Source organism: Tupaia chinensis, unplaced genomic scaffold (assembly GCF_000334495.1).
Source record: "Tupaia chinensis unplaced genomic scaffold, TupChi_1.0 Scaffold145367_1, whole genome shotgun sequence".
In the NCBI taxonomy this organism is placed as follows: domain Eukaryota; kingdom Metazoa; phylum Chordata; class Mammalia; order Scandentia; family Tupaiidae; genus Tupaia; species Tupaia belangeri.
In genome coordinates, this window is record NW_006205228.1 from 740,569 (window position 1) to 766,985 (window position 26,417).

Here is a 26,417-nt window from a genome sequence, read left to right on the forward strand (position 1 = left end):
TCCCCCATATGGCAAATACACCTTTGGAAGGAAAACCAAGCACTGAACCTAGATTTGGAAAACATTTGGAGCAAGTGTGAGTTAATGTACATCCTAGGCCTTGAAACGAAAATGAGAAATCAAAAGAAGAGTCCTTTGCAGAACTGTGAATGCAAGCATTTGTGTGTGCAGAAGAGAAAATCAGCGCTTTCATGGAAACGTGAAACTGGGTGGGGCATTGCAGTCTGGGGTATGGAGCTCATGATTACATTTCTCTATACACACTCCATGTTCGCTGAAGTCAGACCCTCTAAATCACCCTTCCTGGTATATGCACCCTCTTCTTGAAAATTTGCTTTAAATTAAGCATTGTGTATGTGTCATGCATTATATATAGGACTCAAGATGGAAATTGTCTCTGATTCATGTACACATTGCTGGGCAAACCATATTTGATAAGCACTAGCATTTATGAGTCTCAGTTTTTGTTCCAACGCTGTGTGAAGCATAAATTAATTATCTCATTTCATCATCACAAGAGCTCCCACAAAATAGCTATTATTATCTTCATTTAACCCAAGAAGAACAAGACTCAGGGAGATTAAGTAACTTGCTCAAGGGCCTGTGCCAGTCAGTGGTGGAGCTTGGATTCCAGCTCAGAACTCTATCTCCATACCCAGCACTGATCTTCAGCCAGGGCACCCTAGAGCTGGCACAAGACTACATGCCTGTTGGGTTGGGCTATGATCTGTATTGGTCATTCAATATCTCAGACGTCACCTTTGTCCAGATCCTGGTCTATTCGCTTTTCTACCAGGTCATTTCTCCTTGAAATAATTTGAAAGCAAATCAAATCATTTGACAAACTTTGGGACATTTTTTAATTTAATAGAATGGCCACTTCCTGGGCCCATCTCATAAGCATAACCAGCAAGATATTTTTATTTCCTAGGGCTGCTGTTATAAATTACCCCCAAACTGTTGTGGCGGGACCAGCAGTTGGCGTAATGGCTATGTTGCTTGACTCCCCTGTAGTAGACCATGGTTCGAGTTCCAGACCCAGTGGCTAAAACTCAGCTGGGTGCATATGCGTGCATGCCCAAGATCCCAAGAGGAGAATGGAGGAGAAGGGATTGCAGGCATGGCCATCCCCCCTGGGGAGTGATTTCTCATTTTCTGTCTCTCCCTGTCTTTCTGGCGAGTGTACACACCCTATAGCAAAAACCTCTCCACAAAAAAAAAAAAAAAAAAAAAAAAAAATATAGATGTCTTGCCTCATACTTCTGGAGGGTAGGAGTTCAAGATCAAGTTATCACCAGTGTTGGTTCCTCCTGAGGGCTGTTAGAAAGAATCTGTTCTGTCCTGCTCTCAGCTCCTGGTAGCCTCAGGCCTTGCTGGCTGGTAGACGGTCATCTTCTCCCTGTGTCTCTTCACATCATCTTTCTTCTGTGTGTGTCTCTTTCTCTGTCCAAATTTCTAATTTTTATGAGAACTCCAGTTGTGTTGGATCAGGGCCCATTCTAATGGCTTCATTTTAACTTAATTACCTCTGCAAAGACTCTATCTCAAAAAAAAAAAAAAAAAAAAAGGTTACATTCCCAGGTTCTGGGGATTAATATTCCAACATACATTTGGGGGGGTGTGGGGGGCAATACAATACTTTACAGTGAGGCAGCCTTGTAGGATGGGTTCCTTCTCCTCATTCCTGCCCCAGGTGGGCCTTTCCTTCCTTTCCATCCATCCTGTGCTTCCCTTCTATTCAGCAGGTAAGGACAAAGTACACTGAGTCAGCTATAAGAAGAAAACCAGTGTCTACATGAACTCGTTCTTCCTCTCATCTGGTTTCCTTTCATCTCATGCCAGTGGGTGGCATTTTGCCCAGGCAGTCACTATGTCCTGTATGCATCAGGAAAAACAAACACAAAACGGATGCCAGAGCTAGAAGAACCTGACATGCTGTAGCCTGAGCTCTCGGGGTGGCTGCTGTAGGGAACATCCATCTAAACTTGCAGTTTTCTCTGTGTGCGTGGGTATTGGAGTGTTGTAAGTCACTGTTCCCTGTTTCTGATCACAGCCCCCTTTGTGGAGCAAAGGTGAAACTGGGTGGGGCATTGCAGTCTGAGGTATGGAGCTCATGGTTAAGTTTCACTACATGCACTCCATGTCCTCTAAATCACCCTTCCTGTGTATGTGACCTCTTTCCATAAAATCATACTCCAACCACCCAAAGTGAGGAGTGGTGGACAAATGTCCACATGGGAGGGGTGGTTAGTGATGTACAGCCCCAGTGCTTGTCCTCAAATTTACCTTTCCCTGGTAATTTGCTCTGGTCACCACTGCCAGCACCAGATGAGGTTCAAGGAAGGCTGTAGGTCTTCTAGCACGTCTTCCCAGGAATGAGTAGGTACTTGTCTTAATCCTCCATAACTTGGCTGGCCTACGCTGTAGCATTTGTTCAGACTTTTCAAAAGAATCAGATACTGGGACCAGCAGTTAGCGTAATGGCTATGTCGCTGGACTCCCGTGTAGTCGACCACGGTTCGAGTCCCAGACCTGGTGGCTTAAACTCACACCAGGCACGTGTGCGTGCATGCCCAAGATCCCAGGAGGAAAATGGAGGAGAAGGGACTGCGGCGTGGCCATCCCCTCTGGGGGGTGATTTCTCACTTTCTATCTCTCTGTTTCTCTCTTTCTGGCGAGTGCACGTGCCCAATTAAAAAAAAAAAAAAAAGAATCAGATACCCAGGGCCAAACAGTGGCGCAGTCTAGAACGCACCACTTTGCTAGGCTAACTCACATTGGAAGGATTCAGGGTTGCATCTTGAGACCTCCATGTTCATGACTGGGGCTGGGTGAGACTGGAGGGGGGCCTGTTGGTGGTACCTGTTTCTCTGGCTTTCTCTCCATCTGTGTCCCTCTTGCTCATGGTAAAAATACATAAATGTTTTAAAACTTAAAAAAAAAAAAAAGAAGACCCAGAGACCAGAGGGTTAATAACATTTCTTTCAGGAGAGGTTTTCTCAGAAGAGATATGGATGTCTGGGAGCCCAGGTCCAGAACCACACGTTCATCTCAGCCACGTCTGCTGCCAAGTGACTACATCTTTGTGTTGTTTTGTTTTTTAGAGGTTTTTGCCTCAGGGTATGTGCAGAGACAGACAGAGACAGTGAAAGGGAAAGTGAAAAATCACCTGGGGTGATGGCCATGCCGTAATTCCTTCTTGTCGCGGCATCTTGGGCATGGACGCACCTGGCATGATTTTCAAGCCTCCAGGTCCAGGACTCGAACTGCAGTCAGCCATGTGGGAGTCCAGTTACGTAACCACTTTGCCATCTGCTGGCCCTGTGACTCCATTTTTGAATTCACATATATCCTCAGAATCCAGGCCAAGTTCCCTCTCCTTTTAGCCCAAGGCCTGCTATTCCACTCGGCTCCCCCAGGGGTGACTGACCACAGAACGCTTACTCTCTTAAGGGAGGATCCTGTCCCAGTTCCCTGCCCTGGGAAGTTCACATCAGAACATAGTTCAATCTCCATGCAAAAAAGTCCATGCACGAATCGTCTTCCAGAAGCCCTCTTGATACGACCTTATTAGTTCTGATGGCTGTCACCCCCAACAACAGATACTGCACCTTAACTGATAGGGAGGACGGGATTCCTTTTGAAGAGAAACCAGTAAAACGATTGTGTCCATCTGTTAAGGCAAACATTTGTACTTGTAAGCTGTTACATCTACAGGGATGGTAGAGATTAGTCAGGGATAGGCCCTCCTTTTGCAGATAGGAAACTGAGGCCCAACAAGGAATAACAATTTTCATAGTGTTGGCTCATGGCAAAGGTGGGACTTTGAGTCCAGCTCTTCTGATTCCTCATCCAGTACTCTAAAATATTGAAGCATGCCATATAGCAGAGTACAGAGACTACTGTATTATAAACCTTAATTCAAATAGAGACTGGGATACAGCACAGAAGAACACTTCTTGATCATCTGTAAATCCAAAATGACAATAAAGATCTCCTGGATGAAGGGCTCTAACCTCACGAATGTGGACAACAGAGAGATGATCTTTCAGGGTTCACTAATACCAGTCAGTTCCCAATGCCACTTCCATTCATCTATTTCTTCTGCTTCTGCGTCTCCACTGCTAGTCAAGCTGAACATGTTATTTCCCTTTTTTTTTTTTTCCTTAAAGAATTATTTATTTAACTTTATGTATTCATTCATTTATTTTTAATTTGACCAGAGAGAGAGAGAGAAGGTGAGAAAGAAAGCCACTAGGTCTGGGACTTGAACCGTAGTAGGCCACGTGAGAGTGTCCAGTGCCTTAACCACCCCACCCCCCACTGGTCCCAGGTCAGGTTATTTTATCGCCCAAATCCATTTCTGCATTAGAATGAAGTCCTAGATCTTCAACATGGGCCAGAAGGGTCTGCGTGTCTGGTCTCTCATTTTATCCTGTTTCCCCTCTTTTACCCTGACCTTCTGAGTCTGCTTCGTCCCACGTGGCTTTCCAAGGTTCCTCCAATAGTCTTGCTCACTCTCTTGTTCTTGTCTCTCTCAGCTCTGCCTAGAAAACATTTTCTCCATTTCACCTAGACCAGTGGTTCTCTAACAGGGGTAGTTTTACCCCCCTCCTCCTCATAGGCCATGTCTGGAAACATCTTTTGGTTGTTACAACTGGTCTCTAGTGAGGAGAGGCCAGGGATGCTGCTAGAATGCATGCATTCTACCATGCACTGGAGATAATAACAACAAAAAAAATGTATGCAGTCTAGCCCTGCATCTTTTAAATTTTTTTTTCAATTTAAAAATTAACAGAAAATTCAATGACAAGTATAATAATTTAATCTCGATATGTAATGCCATGTGTACATCTAGATATGAGGAAACACTGTATGCTTTACCTTGGTTTCGTATCAAAGGTTTTTTTGTTAAGAATTATTTATTTCATTTTATTTATTCATTCATCATTTATTTTAATTCGACCAGAGAAAGACAGACACACAGAGAGAAGGAAAGTGAGAAAGCAAGCCACGAGGTCTAGGACTCAAACCATGGTCACCCATGTGGGAATGTCCAGTGCCTTAACCACCATGCCACCTGTCAGCCCTTGTGTTAAAAGTTTTTACTTAAATCTTTCTAAGACAAGAATCACCATCTGTTAGTGATCCTTTGCAATTAAAACTATGAGATAATTTTGAAAAGTTTTGTTTTCTATTTTGAAGATATTTTTACTTTTAAGGAGGAATTAGTTTGATTCTAGAAATTATAACTTTTGGGGGGGGGCGTCTAGAGTGATTTGAAATAGTGACATTTTGTGTACCAGGATGTCCTCTTGTTTAAACAGCTTTGTAGTACTAATTACAAAACTGCTGATACCGTTACTTCAATTCACTGAAATGGTTCAGATTCTTCAAACATAAGGAGTGATAACATTTTTATAACTTTGGTTAAAAATGATATGTGAAACATTTTTACATTTTTAGTCTGCATGAAACATTGCACTTTCTTCATGGTACAGGATCAACTTGCTCATCATGCTTGCATAAAAATATTTCTCAATGATATTTACCAATATTCAGGGATTTGAATTCTCAAATAGTATTTCCACAAAAGTGTGTGTGTGTGTGTGTGTGTGTGTAAATTAAAGCATACATTTGCAATATTATTTAAGTAACCTCCAAAGTATGTTTACATAATATATATTTTCATTTTCTTAGGTCCAGATCTGATTACTGATCACTAGGTCCTTGTAAAATCAAAACACTTCACACTAAAATAGATTTGCTCTTGAGTTAGAAGGAAAATGCATGGCAAGAAGTAGCTCCAATTTGAAAAAAGCAGGTCAAGATCCTTTGACCAAGGTTAGTCACTTTGTATTTCCAGTCCCCACCCCCTTTTTTTTCTCTTAGCACATGTATGCTAAGAGACAGAGAGAGACAGTGAGAGGAAAGTGAGAAATCACCCCAATCTTAATAGTGCCGAGGCTGAGAGACACTCAGTCTTAGATCCCAGTTTAAATACCAGTCTTCCAAGACCTTCTGTGATACTTTTGATTAGGTCGAGGGCCCCTCATCTGGCTGGGTGTGCTTCCACCATGCCCTTCTCTGTTTATTCATTCATCATTTATTTTAATTCGACCAGAGAAAGACAGACACACAGAGAGAAGGAAAGTGAGAAAGCAAGCCACGAGGTCTAGGACTCAAACCATGGTCACCCATGTGGGAATGTCCAGTGCCTTAACCACCATGCCACCTGTCAGCCCTTGTGTTAAAAGTTTTTACTTAAATCTTTCTAAGACAAGAATCACCATCTGTTAGTGATCCTTTGCAATTAAAACTATGAGATAATTTTGAAAAGTTTTGTTTTCTATTTTGAAGATATTTTTACTTTTAAGGAGGAATTAGTTTGATTCTAGAAATTATAACTTTTGGGGGGGGGCGTCTAGAGTGATTTGAAATAGTGACATTTTGTGTACCAGGATGTCCTCTTGTTTAAACAGCTTTGTAGTACTAATTACAAAACTGCTGATACCGTTACTTCAATTCACTGAAATGGTTCAGATTCTTCAAACATAAGGAGTGATAACATTTTTATAACTTTGGTTAAAAATGATATGTGAAACATTTTTACATTTTTAGTCTGCATGAAACATTGCACTTTCTTCATGGTACAGGATCAACTTGCTCATCATGCTTGCATAAAAATATTTCTCAATGATATTTACCAATATTCAGGGATTTGAATTCTCAAATAGTATTTCCACAAAAGTGTGTGTGTGTGTGTGTGTGTGTGTAAATTAAAGCATACATTTGCAATATTATTTAAGTAACCTCCAAAGTATGTTTACATAATATATATTTTCATTTTCTTAGGTCCAGATCTGATTACTGATCACTAGGTCCTTGTAAAATCAAAACACTTCACACTAAAATAGATTTGCTCTTGAGTTAGAAGGAAAATGCATGGCAAGAAGTAGCTCCAATTTGAAAAAAGCAGGTCAAGATCCTTTGACCAAGGTTAGTCACTTTGTATTTCCAGTCCCCACCCCCTTTTTTTTCTCTTAGCACATGTATGCTAAGAGACAGAGAGAGACAGTGAGAGGAAAGTGAGAAATCACCCCAATCTTAATAGTGCCGAGGCTGAGAGACACTCAGTCTTAGATCCCAGTTTAAATACCAGTCTTCCAAGACCTTCTGTGATACTTTTGATTAGGTCGAGGGCCCCTCATCTGGCTGGGTGTGCTTCCACCATGCCCTTCTCTGTCACTGCACTTGGCCCGCGTGTGAACTCTGGGATACTGTAACCTCTGCTTGTCTGGGAGCCTCAGGAGGACGGGATGGAGTGTAGACTCATCACCTGATCCCACTGCCCTGAATGTGTACTGCACACTTGGGTGTCACTTTCACCTTGATAGCCTCAGAACGCAGACAAGGTGATTTTCCCCTGAGGTCATGTGGCTTTCTGAGGGCTTCAAATGCAGGCCAACTGACACCCCCATGGCCAAGGACATGGTTTTGGGAGCCTGGCAGAAGTGGGTTGCTAGCCTGATCCCACCACCACTTTCTAGTTGAGTGACCTTCAGAAAAATACTTTATTTCTCTGGAATTCAGTGTCATGATCTATAAAGAAGCATTAGAACCCGTATCATAGAGTCGTTGTGAAGATTAAAACGCATGGTGTATGTGAAGTACATGGCACCAGGATTGAATAACTGAGGAGGACACACTGTGGGACAAGGCCTCTTATTATTTGTAAGGCCCACTGTAACCCCCAGTCCTGGATAATGGCTACAAAGACAGGGAAGGAACATTTAGGGAGCTTTTCTTCCTCAGATCTTCAACATGCCTGTAAACATCCCATCTTACCTAGTCTGCGGGCTGATTATATGAACCTATAGCTCCCCATCAGAGCAGAGGTGTCTAAAATCACCTGCAGGTAGAGCTGAGGGCAACCTCCAGCCTGTCTCACCCCCTCTACCCCTGGGTCCTCTTTGGAGCCCTGGCCTGGCACCCAGGCTTTTTATCTGGATTCCACTTCTCAGATTCCACCCTCGGCCCAGCCTTTCTCTGGCCAACAGCCCATGTCTTAGTCTCCCTGGGCCCTGCCTCTGGTGTCAGCAGGGACTCCACACCCTGTAACCAATCTGGCCTCATCTCCCACCAAGTCTGAGCACTGGGCCACAGCCAGGTGTCAGTTCCCACCTGATCTGCAGGAGAATTAGACACATTTTCACCAAATGAATGCCAGAAGGCAATTACTGTAGATCCTTTTGCCCTTTAGGGATTGGAGGAGGGAAAAGGTTTTCCCATTTCAGGTCTATTTGCTTCCTTACCCTTCATTTTAGACATAGAAAACTTGTTTTTGAAAAAAGCTAAGATGAGTTTTGTAGACTGCCCAGGTCAGCAAACAGCAGTGTCTGTTTAAAGACAGAAGGATGGACAGGAAGAGAGCTACTGTACCAGGTCAGGGAGGACGTTGGCAGGGCACGTGGAAGCGGCAGGCAGGAAATTCTTTAGCGCTGGGAGCAGATGTTGGAGCCAAGTCCCACACAGGTAGCTGCCAGGGAGGCTGCACTCAGGACTCTTTTTGCAGAAACTCCTCCCTCCCTGCAGACACCCCGCACAGGTGCCAGCAGCATTGGGAGTGAGGAGGGGACAGAGGGCCTAAAACCCTACAGCTGAGGAGGGGCAGGGCCCACGCCCAGTGGGTCAGGAGCAGGACTTGGGCTGTCTGCCCTGCAGCCAGTGGAACCTGACAAGTTAGTTTCTAGATCTGGGCTGATCCTGTCACTTCCTGGTTCCTACACCTTCAATTTGAGAGTCTTTGGGGTTTGCCTCCTTCTCAGTCAGGAAGAGGATGTTGTTTCATTGCTTTATTGCTGTTGTTGGGTTTTTTTGTTGTTGTTGTTTTTGTTTGTTTGTTTTTGTCCAAAATATGTTATGAGAGATTTGGTCTCAAAAAAAGAAGCTTGGCAGTTCAGACACCTGGAAAGCTATTTAAGGGATTGTAACAACTGAAGTTAGAACCTCTAAGATTAAAATCAGTGACTTGCCTCTTTCCTAAAGACTGTGCTTCCAATGTGGGAGACATCTAAGCACAAGGAAGGCACATCGGCCTTCTCCTCCACCCTACTCTCCGCTCAGCCAGATCTTGGTGGGAAACAGCAATTTGCCGCCTCTGTTTTTTATTCACTTTAAAGAAGCAGACACATACCTTTTCCATTTAAAAAAAAAAAAAAACTAATTTCTCCAAGTGTCTAACACATGGCTTTGCCCTTAGTCAGTGCCTACTCACTATTTAAGGGATTGGATGGAGGCAGAGGTGGCTCAGGAGGGCTGGGAGTGAAGTGAGGCGTCAAAAGCACCAATCCAAATTCAGTCACCCTCCAGGGATGTCCTCACTCTGGTCGAGGCCCATGGCTCAGGGCTATAAGAGAACACTTCAAGGACTATGGAGAGGGCTATTTGTGGGATGGAGAGAGATCACTGTGGAGACCCGACAGCTTTGGCTTTCTTCTGTCTGAGTCTCAGGTCTTTCACTGTCCACAGGTGTGACCTGAGTGAGGCTGGTAACTAGTTCATCAGAAGACCCCTACTCTCAGGAACTGCAGAGACAGACATGTATGAAATGAAAAACTGAAGACTTCCCTCAGGGGATGTCAGAGGCAGATATTACTGGTTAAAGTGGGAAAGAAGTATCATTTTAACTCACATATTTTGAGTGCTTACTGTATGCCAAGCCTTGTGTTAAGTACTTGATGGCCATTATTTTATATAATTTCCCCAACAACTCACTAAGGAGGAACTTGGGCTCTGGAGTCAGACAGCTTTGGTTTAAATTCCGTCTTTGCCTCTTTCCCATTGTATGATCTTAGGAAATTTCTTAAGCTCTCTAGGTCTCAGCTCCCTCACCTGTAAAATGGGAATAATAAAAGTGTCTCCTCGTAGTCTGAGGATTACATCAGGCAATACATGTGAAACAAGGAGACAGACATCTGGAACAAGGTACACACTCCGTAAGTCTTAGCTGTCCTATTATCATTTCTATTATTACCTCGGGCAGCATATTCCTAAGGCTGTCTAGACAAAGTCCCACAAACTGGGTGACTAAAAATAATACATATGTGGAGCCGGCAGGTGGTGTGGTGCTTAGAGGCACTGGACTCCCACGCGGCTGACTGAGGTTCAAGTCCCAGACCTGATGACTTGCTTTATCACTTTCTCTTTCTTTCTCTGATCAAACTGGAAAATAATAATAATAATAATAATAAAGTTAAATAAAATAATTCTTGAGAAGGAAAGTGAGAAATCATCCTCTCAGGGAGGATAGCCATGTCATAATCCCTCCTCCTCCATTTCTCTTGGGATTTTTGGTATGTGCACACATGCACTCTGCATATTTTTCAGGCCATTGGGGCCAGGACTTGAACTGTAGGTTGGCTATGTGGGATCCAGCCACCTTAACCTCTACACTACCTGCTGGCCTACAAGGAAAACAGTTCTTTAAAAAAAAATGTATTGTCTCACACTTCTGGAAGGTAGGAGTTCAAGATCAAGTTGTCACCAGGGTTGGTTCCTCCTGAGGACTGTTAGAAAGAATCTGCTCTGCCCTGCTCTCTGTGCTCCTGGTAGCCTCAGGCCTTGCTGGCTGGTAGACGGTCATCTTCTCCCTGTGTCTCTTCACATCAACTAGCTTTCTCTGTGTGCGTATCTCCTTCTGTGTCCAAATATCTCTTTTTTTTTTTTTTTTGGAGAGATTTTCACTGTAGGGTGCGTGCGCTCGCCAGACAGACAGAGAGAGACATAGAGACAGAAAGCGAGAAATCACCCCCCAGGGGGGATGGTCACGCCGCAATCCCTTCTCCTCCATTCTCCTCTCGGGATCCTGGGCACGCACGCACACGTGCCCGGCGTGAGTTTTAAGCCACCGGGTCCGGGATACGAACCGCGGTCGACTACGTGGGAGTCCAGCGACATAGCCATTACGCTAACTGCTGGTTCCCCAAATATCTCTTTTTTGTGAGGACACCAGGCACATTGGATCAGGACCCATTCTAACAACCTCATTTTAACTTAATTACCTCTTTAAAACCTCCATCTCCAAATAATGTTCATTCTTAGGTATTGGGGGTTAGGACTCTGATGTATCCTTTTGGGGGACATAATTTACCCCATAATAGGTAAGTAACGTGCTCAAAGTCACATAATTTATAAGTGATCAAACTGGTCCTGGAGCCCAGGATTATTTGATGATAAATCTCATGGCATAAACCCCAGTGGAAAGTTCCAGCACAGTCAAACCTTCTCTGGAAAGGGAAAACTAAAGAGAGACCTTCAGAACTGGCCCCTGTGGTGTGGATGACATTGCTCCTCTTTCTTCCCTAGCCTGCCTGCTCCAGGCTGAGCTGGTAAACTATGAGCGAGTCAAGGAGTATTGCCTCAAAGTCCTGAAGAAGGAAGGAGAGAACTTCAAGGCCCTTTACCGGTCTGGTGTGGCCTTCTACCACCTTGGAGACTATGACAAAGCACTCTACTACCTGAAAGAAGCAAGGACCCGACAGCCAACAGGTAAGACAATGATTACTGTTTGCTTACTCTAGGCTCCCTGACAGTAGGAAAGGGGAATCTCTCATTGCAGCAGACAGCTTTCATGGCTGGCAGGCCCAGGCAGGACCAGAGAGAAGTTAGGAGTGAGGTATATGTTAGAAGTGGCATATGGAGAGCACACAGTACATGCGTTCACCTGAGGCCCACGTCCCAAGAAGCATGAACACCTCTTTTCTTCAAATAGAGCACAGAATTCCTCATTGTTTCCGACTCAGAAGCTCTTCAGTTATTCAATAAATGCATTTTTTTTTGAGAGGTTTTTTTGTTTTTGTTTTTGTTTTTTGCTATAGGGCACGTGCGCTCGTCAGACAGACAGAGAGAGACATAGAGACAGAAAGCGAGAAATCACCCCCTAGAGGGGATGGTCATGCCGCAATCCCTTCTCCTCCATTCTCCTCTCGGGATCTTGGGCACGCACGCACATACGCCTGGCGTGAGTTTTAAGCCACCAGGTCCGGGACGTGAACCACAGTCGACTACATGGGAGTCCAGCGACATAGCCATTACGCTAACTGCTGGTTCCCAAATGCATATTGAATTCTTACTAGATGCCAAGATTTGTGCTGGGCACCAGGGATATAGATGAACAGCCATGATCTCTGTACATAAGGAGATCAGAACTGGTAAACAAGACAGAATACAGATCATTTTGAGGCCAAATCCAGCATCTTTCCAGAAGCTGGGACTTCTCCAGTCAGATCTTATTCTTTAGGGCTTATGTTATCTGTACCATTCACTTACATCATGTTGCCTAGCTCACTCAGTCATTTGTTCATTCATTCGTCTTACAGATATTTATTGAGGGGGTACAATGGGCCAGGAACTAGTCTGGATGCTGGATACATAGCCGTGAACAAAAGAACAACTTAGTTCAAGGAGCTCCTATTATAGCGGAGGAAGATGGACAGTAAACAGACACATAAATCATGTGATATTTAGCAGTAGTAAGTGCTATAGAGAAAAATAAAGCAGAGCACATTCAAGAGGAAAGGGGGTGCTATTTTAGACCAAGTGGCCAGAAAGAATCCCTCTGAGGAGGTAACACTGAAACAATGACTTTGACTTGAGGATGCCTTTATTGTTCTTTATATGGTTGGTTTATTGAGGGTTGGTTGGTTGGTTGGTTCATTATTTTCAGTGCAGTCCTTCTTCCAAGAAGTCTTTAGAAACTTTAGGATCAATTTGCAGGTGTTGAAATATATATTTTCCCCCTATCTTTTTAAAGAACACCAGTATCTTTATTTTTATGTGTCGTTGGTTTGCCTTCTACATATGGATTGTGTTCTATAAACAATAGCTATACAGCTTGAAGACTAAGAACTGGATTCCTTCAATAGAATCGAATCCCTGCTATAATTCAGCACTATGCTGGAGGTTCTGCCTGGCATTTTTTTGAGCATGATACAGTGTTCATTTCTGCGCCTAGAAGTACATTTCCTGGGAAGCCCTGTAACTCATGTTCTGGTGTGTACAGAGCTGAGCAGCCCTCCTCTGTTCTGCCCTCTCACTGAGTTCAGGACAGGAGGTGGGGAGAAATACCCCTGTTTGTGGTGAGATAGTTTGCGTGTCCCTGTTTACAAGGACGAAAATAAGACAATGAAGCAAGGACATTTTAAATTCTTCAAACTTAAAAAAAATTGCATTCACCTAATATTTATTGATCACGGTATTAAGCACTTCCAGACTGATCTGCTTTGGTCCTTGCAGCAGTGCTAGGATCCTTAGGAGAGGCAGGCTTTGGAGTCGGACATGGCATTTACTGTATGTCTCCTTGAGCATCTTACTTAATCTCTGCAAGTCCTCTCTTCCCTTTTGTCACGGTGAGGACGATGATACAATACCTTGCAGGACTGTGAGGCTTAAGTGAAATAACGTTTTGTTTGTTTGTTTAAAAAAAAAAAAAAAAAAAAAAAACCTGGCACAAAGTAGGCATTCAAATATGGAGGATATTTTTGCAGATGAGACATAAAAGATGCCCAGAGAAGTTGGTAACTCTTCTGAGCTTAAACGCCCAATTGTGGTCTCAACTGTGCTGATTCAGGGGCCACGGGGATCTGCTGCTGTGTAGAAATAAGGGGGGAAATCCTGCTTTCTCACCGTCCCATCTGCCTCAGGTCAGATGGCCTGTCCTCATTTGCCAAGGGGAGGTAGTGAAGAGGGCCAACATCTGGTTGCCCGCTCAGCCTTCACCACAACAGGCAGAAGGGACCTTGGCTGGGAGAGTCTGGCCTTCCCATGACCTGCAACCCGGCTTTTGCCTGATTCGATGCAGACACAGTAGTTGCCCTCATCAGGTATTCCCTTAGTGTGTTTCTCTCCTCACAGACACCAACGTGATTCGGTACATCCAGCTGACGGAGATGAAACTCAGCAGATGCTCCCAGAGAGAGAAAGAAGCCATGTAACCAGGAAGCCTCCCAGAGCTGCACCTGCGCCTGCCCGGGGACTTCCAGGCACCCATGGTGGAAAGCCCCTTCCTGGGATCTGTCTCTTCCTCCCCACTTTTGGCTCCTCCTTCTTCCTCCTATTGTTCCCCAAGCCTTTGTCTTTTCCCAGTGTGAAAATAAGGACAGATGTAAATTTGGAATCTGGTTGGTTGCTCAGACCATGGAGACATCGTGCTCTCTAGAGGTCTGCAGCTGAGAGGGGCCTGTCTTCTGCCAAGACAGCTGGAGAGGAGTCTCCTGGACTGGGACTGCCAGGGAAGTTCTGACTGACCACTGCGTCCGACAGAGGCAGAGCCTGCCAGGTGCGCCATCCTACAGGCAGCCGGCATGAAGCCCACAGTCTGGACCCTTCCACACTTTCCTGGCAAACTAGAGCATCTCGAGGCAACCATAGCAAGTCCAGGGATGAGACAAACACCAGAAGTGTTGCTTCAGCCAGCACAGAGACATGAATTTGTACACTGGACTTCTGTACTCCCCAGCTGTCTCAGCTCCGGCATCCCTCCCTCATTTTTTTGTCTTGGCTTGTGCTTTCTTCTCTCCCCTTTGGGGATCTGAGACTCTGCCAGGATTCACATGCCACTGAACCCCACTCTCAGTGCCCTCTGGTGACCATACATACCATTCCCCCATACTCCCACCCAGCAGGCAGCTGTGACAGCAGAAGGACAGGGCTAAATAGGCCAAGGGTTGGGGCAGGCCAGACCATGTAGGTGACTTAGGAGGGAGAGACGATGCCTAGGGGGGATCGAGCACTGTATAGGCTGGCAGATTGAACTGTGGACTAATTCAGTGTAAATAAAAATAAATTAACAGGCAGCAGTTCCTGTCCTTTCTGTTGGAAGCAGTCCACTCCCTCACTTGTGTTCCTTCCCCCACCGCTCAGTCAGAGCTACTTGTAGCCAGGCAGGATGGGGCTGCCCCTAGAGCAACTGGCCATTTGTCCGGGGTTTACAATGTTGGCTGCAGCCTGCGTGCTTTCAAGAGTGGGCTGGGATTGTGGAGACTGCCCCAGGGCTTGGCTTTGTGGGAACTCGTGTAGCTACTTTTTGATGAAATTATCCAAACTCAATATCTAGTACGTAGAATGTGTTCCACAAATATTTGTTGAATGAATAAGTTATGACTGGCTCTCCTGCCTTAAACTAATTTTATCCCAGCCAAGTCTCCTGATATCTCTGTTCTTTAAGCTATGCCATGTTGCTTCAGTCAAACTAGAAGCATTTGCTGAGGGCTTATCGTTTGCCCATCATTGTGCAATATATTGTGGGACATAGTATAGAATCTGTTTTCAAAGAGATGGAAGAGTCGAGAACTATACATAGAGATTACTACCAATGACACCTTTAATTTATATGATGCTTTAAATTTTTCAAAGCACTTTCATGTATTTTTCGTGTGATTAGTGAAAGAAACAATATTGTACAAAATTAAAATATATACAGATGCAATAATGTTAATAGTTAGGATTTATTAAATGCACTATCTTCAGATTTTTACATGTATAATCTCATTTCTTTCATGCGATTACTTTGTGAGACGCTATTCCCATTTGATGGACTAGAAAACTGAAAGCCGAACAATGAACTATCCCAAGGTTGCCTGGGCCTTGTGTGGCATAGCTAGGATTTGAACCAGGTCTGTCTGACTCCGGAGCGCTAGCTAGTAACTATCCTATATTTAATAGCCTCTCTGTAAATATTCTACTGGGCAGTTACAACCATTCAAGAGTAAGACGATGTATATTAAGTTGAAAAGCTTTCACCATGTCAATGGTGGTACAAGCATCTCTGCTTGTATTCACTCAAGGCAAAAACAGACCAGAGACCAGAATTTCCAGTGGTCTGAGCAATGTTGGGCCAGGAAAAGACAGCTGAGACCCAGCAGTTATTTGTGTGTGTTGCTCATGCTACTTGCTGATGTGGCCAGCATGTGTTTGAACAACCTACCTAACATTCCTCACCCATCCCCAGCACTGGGGAATAGTCACAATTATAGGTAGAGACCGAAAGGAAACACACAGCTAATTATGGGTTATTTATTTAAGCAGCTTCTACCACTGTGGGATCCAGTCACAGCTGAGGGGCCCAGAAACCAGCAGCACAGGTTGAATTCACATAGCTGCCCAAAGGCTTTCAACAGGGGCTGCAGGAAGGTGCTAGAAATATTCAGGGGTCCATAGTTACTTATCTATATCTCACCCTCTGGAGAAGAGGAAAAGGAAAAAGTTGTTCTAACTACCATATTCTCCCCTATCCCTACCATAGTCTTTTCTCTGCCCTCTTTCTCCAAAATGACTTCACATGACCCCAAATACCAAGCTACCCTAAAGACCTAGAATAGAGATAAGTACAAAACTTCCCCATTCTCTAGTTCCCAAACCAGAAAGTTCATGAGTTGGCAAGCTATTAGGATCTGAAGGATAAAGATGAGATCAGAGGAGGCCTTCACATCGGCAAGATAGTTCAAATTGGCAAGATCTACTTTGGTCTTCAAACATCAGGAAGGATTCAGAGTAATTGTTCCCAGCACAGAGGCAGGAGCAAGGGCTTACTTAAATGAGAGCATTGGGGCAGAGTTGAATGAATGGGAGTTACCATCCCAAGGAGCAAGGTTGAAAACTGGAACTAGGTGAGGACAACCTCTCTGAACCTCATAAAAACATTGTGCAGGCCATCTGCTTATCTGGAGAGTTAGGTACTCACGCTTCTTGGTACTCTATTTCACTGTGACCTGTACTTAAGTGATCCCAAAGAAAAAAGTTGCCTAGGGTATTGGTTGATGTTTGAGGTAGTTTTGATTGATGTTTGGGATAATAGAGCTGAATTTTCTGTGCATTTATCCAACAGAGACTTCAGAGAGCTTTTGACAAAATCAGGTCTGTTTTTCTTACCAAATCTTCAGCTTCCTCTCCCCTCCCCTCCCAAAAGTAGGGCCTGTGATTTAATTACATACTTTGTAGATGTCACTGCTAAGCTATATAGACAGAGCACCCATTATGGGTGATCTGCATTGTCATCTCCTACCTGGACATTTGTGATAAACTCTTTGGGGAAAAAACTTATACTTGGTGTTGAATTATTATGAAAGCCTCACATGTATTGTAGAAATTTTAAGAAAAGCAAATTTAGAACAAAGAACAAAATCCAACCCATAGAACTACCACCTAGACAAACATTCTATTCTTTTGGATATATCTTTTAGTTTTCTTTGGTTTTTAAATGTATTCACATACATGCACAGTTGTGGATTTTTTTAAACAAAAACTAGATCACACTGTATGTACTCTTTAACAATTTACTTTTTAAAATGTGTATTTCTACCTTAGAATATGTGATACATACACAGATACAAAATTCAAAAAGTACAAAAAGTTCTATGGTCAGCAGTAAATCTCGTTCCAGCCCTGTCTATTAACATCTAGTTTCTCTCTAATTTCCTATATCACTTTCTGGACAATACTTACACATTTCAAATATATATATATACATATGTGTGTGTGTGTATATATATATATATATATAATTTTATCACACACAAATGGTAGCATAATGGACACATTTTCTTATCTCTTGTTCTTTCACATACTATGTCATGAACATTTTCTGCATGTCTCTCCAGCTTTGCTGAGAGTATTCTTGATATCTGGGTGGACCTTCATTTTGTAGCCAATCCCCAAATAGTGATTATTTCATTCATTCCCATTCATGATTGTAAATAGTGTTGCAACAGACATTCTTGTAGCTAAATTTTGCACACATCTATGACTATTTCCTTAGGATAAAATCCAAGAAGGAAATTGCCTGGCTATTTTTAAGAATTTTGATACGTTTTGCCAACTGCCCTTCGGAAAGTTGGTTCCAAAAACACTCTCCAATTTGCAACGTTGAGAGTTCCCCGTTCCCTGCACCCTGACTAACACTGAGTATTATCACATAATCACATCTTTAGCAATTAGGTAACGTAACAGTCAATGTTATTTGAACTTGTTATTTTAACTTTCTTTGGTTATTAGTGTATATTTTCATATGCTTATTGACCATTTGTACTTCCTTCTTTGTGAATTTTCTATTTATTTGATATTGGTATGTTTATCTTTATTATCAATTTGTAATTTTATTAAGAATATTATTTTTGTCAAGAAATGCTACAAATATGCTTTCCAAGTGCTTTGCTTTCAAATTTTGTTTATGGTGCTTTTTGACATACATAAATTCCTACTCCTGCAATTAATTTGTTCCTCTGTTGCCAGCTTCTCCTGCATATAGCATTCTCTCATTTTGATCAGAGTGACCCTTCTAAAACACAATCTGATCATGTTGCTCCACAGCTTACAAGTCTCTAGTGGCTACTCATCACTTAGGGGATAAAGATCTAAGATAAAGACCTCTCGAACATATGACACAATGACTTTCATGTGGCTCCTCCCAGTGGCTTTTCCAGGCTCACCTTCTTGTCCCTTTCCCAATGGACTCCACATTTTATTGCTGCATGGCTTCTTGTGAGGCCCTGAACCATTGTGCTGGGTCTCTGAGCCTTTCAGTGCTCTTTCCTCTGCCTTGTTGGCCATTCTATACCTCCTTCAACACTCTGTTTGCCTTGCTAACTCCTATAGGTCTTGACCTGGGATCACTACTAAAAAACTTCCCTTGGTCCCTTAGTCTACACTCTTAAAGCAACCTCTGCCTAACATTGGCTACAAGACATCTGAGTTTCCTATACACGTTCATGTCTCCCAGTACCAGGATGTTTCTCAAGGCAGGCATGGTGGTATATTCATCTTTGCAGCCAGAATGTCTGGCACAATGCTTGGCATATCATAGGTGCTAAAAAACGTTGACATTGAGCCTGGAATGAATAAATAATGGATTCACTAGCAAATGTAACTTAAGGTAAATGCAGGGCTAGACTAGATCTGTGCTTCTGAGAATTGAAGTCTTAGGAGACTTGGTTCAGAAGAGAAGCCACAGGTTCCAGCCCTGTGCTTTCTAAAACATCAGAATCACTTGGAAGAGCTTTTCCAAAATACACAATCTCAAGTTCAGACTTAGACTCCTTGAATCAGACTCCCAGGGACAGTGCTTAAGGTGTTTGAAAGTCCTAAAGTGTTTCTGATACCCAGCCACGTTAAGGGGCCAGTGCTGAAGTAGACCAGCAAAGTTCAGAGCATTTATTTCAAATGGCTCCACCATTTTAAACCATGGCACTTTATGGAGTGAAAAGATGAAGTGTTTGAATAACAGATCTAATGTCTACTAGCTGTGTGACCCTGGGGAAGTTGCTTAACTTTTCTGACCCTTATTTTCCTTTCCTATATATGGAGATAATGTTACGTCTTTTAAAAGAGTGTTGGGAGGATCAAGTACTTTACTAGGCACTAGTAAGCATTCGTTTCCTTCCCCCTACCCTCCTTGGTTTCAATGTCCTCTTTATAGTATGGCTACCAATACCTTCTGTATTCCCACAATCTAGTAGGAAGGAAACTTCCAACAGGTCCTTGGTTTACTCTGATCAAACAGAACAAATGCTTGGGGTGGAGGAAGCCCCACACTCCACCTCTTTCCTCTCTGGGCATATCAGAAACTCTATGGCGATCAATGGGACTAATACTGATAGTTTTCAGAACCAAGTGTCTTCCAGTCACATCCAAAGATGAAAACAGTTCACCTAGAGGCTAGCAGCCTCTGACCTACAAGGAGAGGGCAATTGTCAGGAAACAGAGTGGTCATTGCTTGCTATCCTTCCCGTGCCCTTGGGATTCTCATCACACTCCTCAGGGCAGGAAAGACAAGGCTGGTTGTGAGGTCAAATAGCTGATCTGCAGCTGCTTATATTAAGATGTCCCACTCCCTGTTCCCGCCAGCCCAGGGCCGAGAGTGGAGGCAGGGAAATGCATTCAGTCCATCAGGCCTGGCACAGTTCAAATTACCAAGTCAAACAGCAGGAAAAGTCCCACTCTAAATGGACTGAAATTGGATTCTATTAAAAACCACATTCAGCAAGGCCCTTGGCTATTAATATTTGCTAAGATATGAAGGAGTGAGTGGAGGCAGAGGCTTCTGAAAAAGGTTGGGGACCTAAGCTGCTCCATTGATTTGCTTATCTGGAAGGAAGCCTACATTTGAAACCCAAACTTGCCTTGTTTTCAAAGTCCCACAGAATATTAGGGTTGGAAGGAAGCTTGGAGCTCAATGCTTGAACCTTCTTGTCTTAGATGAGGGATTACGTCTAGTGAAGGCTAAGTGACTTATATTCAAGGTCACAGGGCTACCAAAGCCAGAACTGGAATTCAAGTGACTTTCCCAATGATAAACTTAAAACTCTTTCCACTCAATAAAAACACATTTACAAAGCATTTACCATCTTATAAATAAATAAATGTATGCATTTGTAATACTCTACAACTATTCTGTTTTAAAGATAAAAGGAAAGCTAACTCCATAGCCCAGTCATTAAGGGAGCTGAATCACACATGACCAACCATGGTTTGAATCCTGGCCCTGGTAGGCTTGAGAAACACACTGGGCTGATACGCACGTGTGCCCAAAAGCCCAAAAGGATGGAGAGATGGAGGAGAAAGGGGGTATGATACCATGTCCCATTGGGGGATTCCCCGCCTCTCTCTCCATCTCTCTCTGTCTCTCCAACAGGTACATGTACCCTCTGGCAGTTAAAAAAATATTTTAGGGCAGTTGGCATGGCAGTTAGGGCACTGGATTCCCACATGGCCCACCATGGTTTGTGTCCCGGACCTGGTAGCTTGCTTTCTCACTTTCTCTCTCTCACCCTGTCCCTCTCTGGTAAAACTAAAATAAATAAATAAAGGTAAATAAAATAATTATTCAAAAAATTTTTAGGGACCAGCAAGTGGTGTAGTAGTTAAGGAACTTGACTTCCATGGCTGACTGCAGTTCAAATTTCAGGCCAGGTGTCTTGCTTTCCTACTTACCCTCTCTCTCTCTCTTACTCTGGTGAGCTCATGTGCCCTAGAGCAGATTTAAAATTAATAATGGGGCCAGCAAATGGTGTAGCAGTTATATCACTGGACTCTCACATGACTGCCCACAGTTTGAGTCCTAGACCTGGTGGGTTGAAACTCATACCAGGCTTGTGTGCATGCATGTCCAAGACTCCTGGAGAAGGAATTGAGGCATGACCATCCCCTGGGGGCTGATTTCTCACTTTTCCTCTCACTGTATCTGTCTCTTTTTCTCCAGCAAGTGTACATGCCCTTAGGCAAAAACCACTAAAAATAAATTTAAAAATAATCACTTTAAAACATTTTTAATTAAATTAAATTTAGAAAATAATTATAAACGGGACCAACAGGTAGCATAACGGACTGGACTCCCACATAGTCGACTGCAGTTCAAGTTCTAGACCTGGTGCCTTGAAACTCACACCAGGCATGTATGTGCGTGTGCCCAAACTCCCAAGAGGAGAATGGAGAAGGAGTTGTGGCATGGCCAGCCCCCTGGGGGGTGATTTCTCACTTTCTGTCTCTGTCTCTCTGGCAAGCACACACTCCCTACAGGAAAAATCTGTCTAAAAAATTATAAAAAAAAGAGCATATACTCCATCATTTATTTCCTCATCAATAGCTATTATTCTGGATACTTAATTAGGTGCTTGAGAGGATTACAGTCTATGAAGAAGAAAGAAAAGTAAATAGGCAGTGTCAATTCTGTGTAAGAAATCTTACAAAACGGGACCAGCAGTTAGCGTAATGGCTATGTCGCTGGACTCCCATGTAGTCGACCGCGGTTCGAGTCCCAGACCTGGAGGCTTAAACATGCCGAGCGTGTGTGCGTGCATGCCCAAGATCCTGAGAGGAGAATGGAGGAGAAGGGATTGCGGCATGACCATCCCATCCCCTTTGGGGGGTGATTTCTCGCTTTCTGTCTCTCTGGCGAGCGCACACACCCTATAGCAAAAACCTCTCAAGAAACAAAAACAAAAACATGCCATAGGCAGATGCATCTACACCAATCCTGGAAGATTTTTCTGTGGGGATGCAAACTGGGTGGAGCAGAAGTGAGGAGAGATGAGTAAATTTCAGACCAAAGTGATGGCAATGCTCACTCCTTTTCCTGGAGAGAATGTGAAAAACTCTTAAGACTGTCATTATGAGCTGTCTTCCTCTTTTCCTGTTTTTTTTTTCATGCCTGGACTCAAGCAGTGTCACTTTTACTATCTTTGTAGGCTCAAGGTCTGATCACAGCTCATAGGAAAATCACAGAAGACCCTGCAGGTTATGTTTGATTCAATCCCCTCCAAGTACAAAGGTAACAGGTGGCTGCACATGGTTCTGACGGCATCAGAAGTTCTTCGTGAGTTGTGATCCGTAATAGGGGACAATTCTAAGCCAGGTTTCACAAGTGTCGCTCCAGAGGCATAATGTCATGAGTACCTTGGATATATCCCATTGTTTTATGTTCCTTTATTTCCCCTAATCTCAGCCCACTTAGTCTAGAGAAGCACTGTCCATTAGAGAAAGAATGAGAACCACCTATGTAATTTAAAGTTTTCTAGTATTCCATTTTTAAAAAGAAAAAACAAAGGACTTTTAATGTATATTTTAAACAAAAATTAAACAACCAAAAGGAATAAATCTAGCAAAAGGAGTGCAATACTCTGAAGACTACAAAACACTGTTGAAAGGTATTAAAGGAGACCTAAATACATGAAGATATCCCATGTTTATGAATCAGAAGACTTAATATTGTTAAGTTAACAGGATCCCCCAAATTGATCTATAGAGTCAACACAATCTCCATCAAAATTCAGCTAGGCTCAGCCATAGTGGCATACTATGAAGCACTACTCTGAAGGCTGAGGCCACTTGGGAGATCTGGATTTGGTTCCTGGCCCTCTTTAAAAGGTGAACACAAGACAGCAGTTGCTGGACTCCCATGTAGTTGACTGTGGTTCGAGTCCCGGACCCGGTGGATTAAACTCACGCTGGGTGTGTATGCGTGCGTGCCCAAGATCCCGAGAGGAGACTGGAGGAGAAGGGATTGTGGTGTGGCCATTTCCCCTGGGGGGTGGTTTCTCACTTTCTATCTCTCTTTCTGGTGAGTGCACGCGCCCTATAGCAAAAAAAAAAAAAAAAAAAAAAAAAAGGGGGGCAAGTGATACATACCTGTACTCCCAGCTACTCCAGAGGCTAAGGCAGGAAGACCATGACATAAAGAGACCCTGTCTAAAAAATTTAAAACAAACCATCAAGCAATACCTCCAACTGAGTTCTGTGCAGAAATTGACTAAGCCCAAACTTCACATAGAAATTTAAGAGGCCCAGAATAATCAAAATAATCTAGAAAAAGAGCAAAATTGGAAGACCCTCAATTCCTGATTTTAAAACTTACTACAAAGCTACAGAAATCAATATGGCATAGTACTGGTATAAAATTAGACAATAGATCAATGGAATAGAAATGAGAGTCCAGAAATAAACCCTCACATTTCTGGTAAATTGATTTTCTACAAGGGTACCAAGACAATTTGATCAGGAAAAAGGACAATTTTCAACGAATAATGCTAGGACAACTGCAGAGCCACATGTCAAGGCGCGAAGTTAGAACTCTACCTCACATCAAAAACAAGCATTTACTCTAGAAACGAACACTGAGATGGAGGAAGAAAGGAGGGTCCAGGGCCCAGTAAGTCACACATAGGAGATGGCCATGGTTTCCAAGGTCATCTGAGGAACCTTGAACTGAAGCTATTGTTTGGTTTGGTTTTATATTTTGTTTCATTTTGTTTGTTCTGAGAAGTCCTAAATGGAGATTGGTAGCTTACAAGGGAAATTTTTTCCCTAGATTTAGAAATTGTGAAGTCACCAAGAGTACTCTTAGTTCCTTCCCTCATTCCCCCTCCCTCACTCCCTCAAGCAATGAGGGAGGCCCTGGGGAGTGCAGGCTGTGGGGCCGGGACAACAGGAAGGAGGTTTGGAGCATATGGGTTTATTCGCCTGTCAGTGGAGAATTCTGGGAAAGTAAAAGTCACCTTCTTGAAATGTGCCTCACATTTTTTACTCTTTGATTACTGTTGGTTTAGCATTTATAGGGCTTTTGCTTATCTGACACCTCACAGGCTTAGACACGCAGGTAAGCATGTGACTTACGACTGAGGAAACCAGGACTGCCATCTTTGGTTGTGGACCTGAGCTCGTAGCCGAGCTCCTTTACCTCATCCTTACCTATAAATGAGTGATGATGAGTCAGGTATCTGTCAGGATATCAGAATCACCCAGCCAGCATTTTGAAAACACAGTGGGATCAAGGAAACTAATTTTTCAGAAGCTAAAATTCTGATACTGATTCATATCTAGGAATCACTGAACCCTTGAAAGGTCTCTTAGGGATGTTTTTTTTTCTTCTTCTTCTTCCTGTAGAGAAGCGAGAGGAAGAGATGGAGGAAAAAAGAGAGAGGAAAATGGAGATAGTTATGTTTGACAGGGTCTCACTATTATGCCTCCTGCTTCAACTTCCCAATCAGCTAGGGTTCTAAGTGTGTGGAAAATCATGCCCAGCATGTACAGCTTAGTCTGGGGACTGAACCCAGGCTTCCCTCGCAGTTTCTAGCCTACTGTGCATCTACTTATACATATAAATATGCATGAAGACTTTGAGGATTTTTATTTGAATCAAAGATAAGACAAGCTTTTTCTTTTTTTCTTTTCTTTCTTTCTTTTTTTTTTTTTTTTTTGGAGAGGTTTTTGCTATAGGATGCGTGCACTCACCAGAGAGACAGAGATACAGAAAGTGTGACCCCACACCCCCAGGGGAGATGGCCATGCCACAATCTCTTCTCCTCCATTCTCCTCCTGGGATCTTGGGCACGCATGCACATGCGCCTGGCACGAGTTTCAGCCACTAGGTCCAGGAATTGAACTGCAGTTGACTACATGGGAGCCCAGCAATGTAGCCATACACCATCTGCTGGTCCCAAGCTTTTTCTTTTTTACTTCCTTTCTCCCAGAAGGTTTAAAGAAATATTTAATTTTTATTTATTTTTATTATATATTCTTTCTATTTGCTATAAGGCACATGTACTCACCAGAGAAAGAGAGAAACAGAGAGAAAACAAGTCGCCAGGTCTGGGACTTGAACCATAGTTGGACATTTGGGAGTCCAGCACCTTCACTACCATGCCACCTGCTGGCCCTATAGAAGGTTTTGAGAGAAGATGGAAGGATAGAGTTAAAGACAAAGGGGATGGAGCATCTTACCATCAGGCAGAGTTACAAGTGGTAGAGCCATCTGGGATTAGCACTTGATGCAAAGTTCAAAAATAAATGAAGAGAGCAAAAAGGCATGGCAGTGGCCCACTTGGCATATAATTCAGGGTAAAGAAGGCACTGACACCTCATGTGCAGTGAACCTAACTGTGATTTTTGAGTGAGAGATAACTTAGGGCACTTGGGTACCAGCAGAGCTGGCCCTGAGCTTGTAGAAAGGCTAATTGCCTTAGCTTCCTTCATTCCTCTTCTACTCCTTGTTACCACAGCACGCTCTTGAGATACTAAGTCCCGATGTCTTAGACTGGGATTAGTCCTACACCTGCCAGGGTTTACACAAGTGTTAGTTTAAAGAATCTGAGGTTTTAGAACTCCCAAAAAGGAAGGGTAAAAGTAGAAGAGGAAAGGGAGCTGAGAGTCTTTTCAATGAGCTAAAAACCTCTTTGTTGATAGCGTTGCTCACTTTGCAGATGAGAAACTCAGGCACAGAGCAGTGATGTGTTCAAGGAACCATGGTGGACACAGCAGAGCCTTGTTAATCTATCTCTCAGCCCTCTGGAGTCCTCTGCACAGAGACCAGAAAGTCTTCCTTTAGGACTATAGAAGTTTGCTTGAATGGATTTCCTGCGTCTGCTTGTAGGTGGCAATAGGGAATTTTTATATGACTATTGATAGAAATTATCTTTGATTGCCACACACTGTGTATGTACTTTGAAAATCCATGTTGTGCCCTACAAAATTGTAAAACAATTAAATATAAATAAAAATTACAAAATAAAATATAAAAAAGAATGTTAGGGAGTATCTAGTGAATCTACTAATACCCGAATTATGTTTGGTGATCAACACTCATGGTGACTATTACTGATGTTAGTGTGCATCTGTGTGCACACATGCATGTGTGTTGGCCAAGACCAACAATGTTTAACATGTCAAAGTCATATTGGTGATATGGTTCCCTCTTGCAACTGGTCTATATGCAAAGACTATTCCAAGATGAGCCTACTAAAATATTATGTTAGTTAAAATCAGAATATATAGGCTCATCAGAAAAGTCATGATGCATTTTTGCATAGAAAAACAGAAAAATACATCATGACTTTTCCAACGACCTAATAATTGGGTTCCTAGCATCACCT

The 26,417-nt window shown here is 43.0% G+C and overlaps 1 protein-coding gene across 1 annotated transcript in view; it reads left to right on the forward strand.

Moving 5' to 3' along the window:
- TTC9 (tetratricopeptide repeat domain 9) overlaps positions 1-17,496 on the forward strand; it is a 51,317-nt gene extending 33,821 nt beyond the window's left edge. The window contains 2 exon segments of the mRNA XM_027768065.1: positions 11,368-11,550; positions 13,915-17,496. Of these exon segments, the coding sequence (XP_027623866.1) occupies positions 11,368-11,550; positions 13,915-13,994 (263 nt within the window). The 3' untranslated portion in view covers positions 13,995-17,496.
- The last annotated feature ends 8,921 nt before the right edge of the window (positions 17,497-26,417 follow it).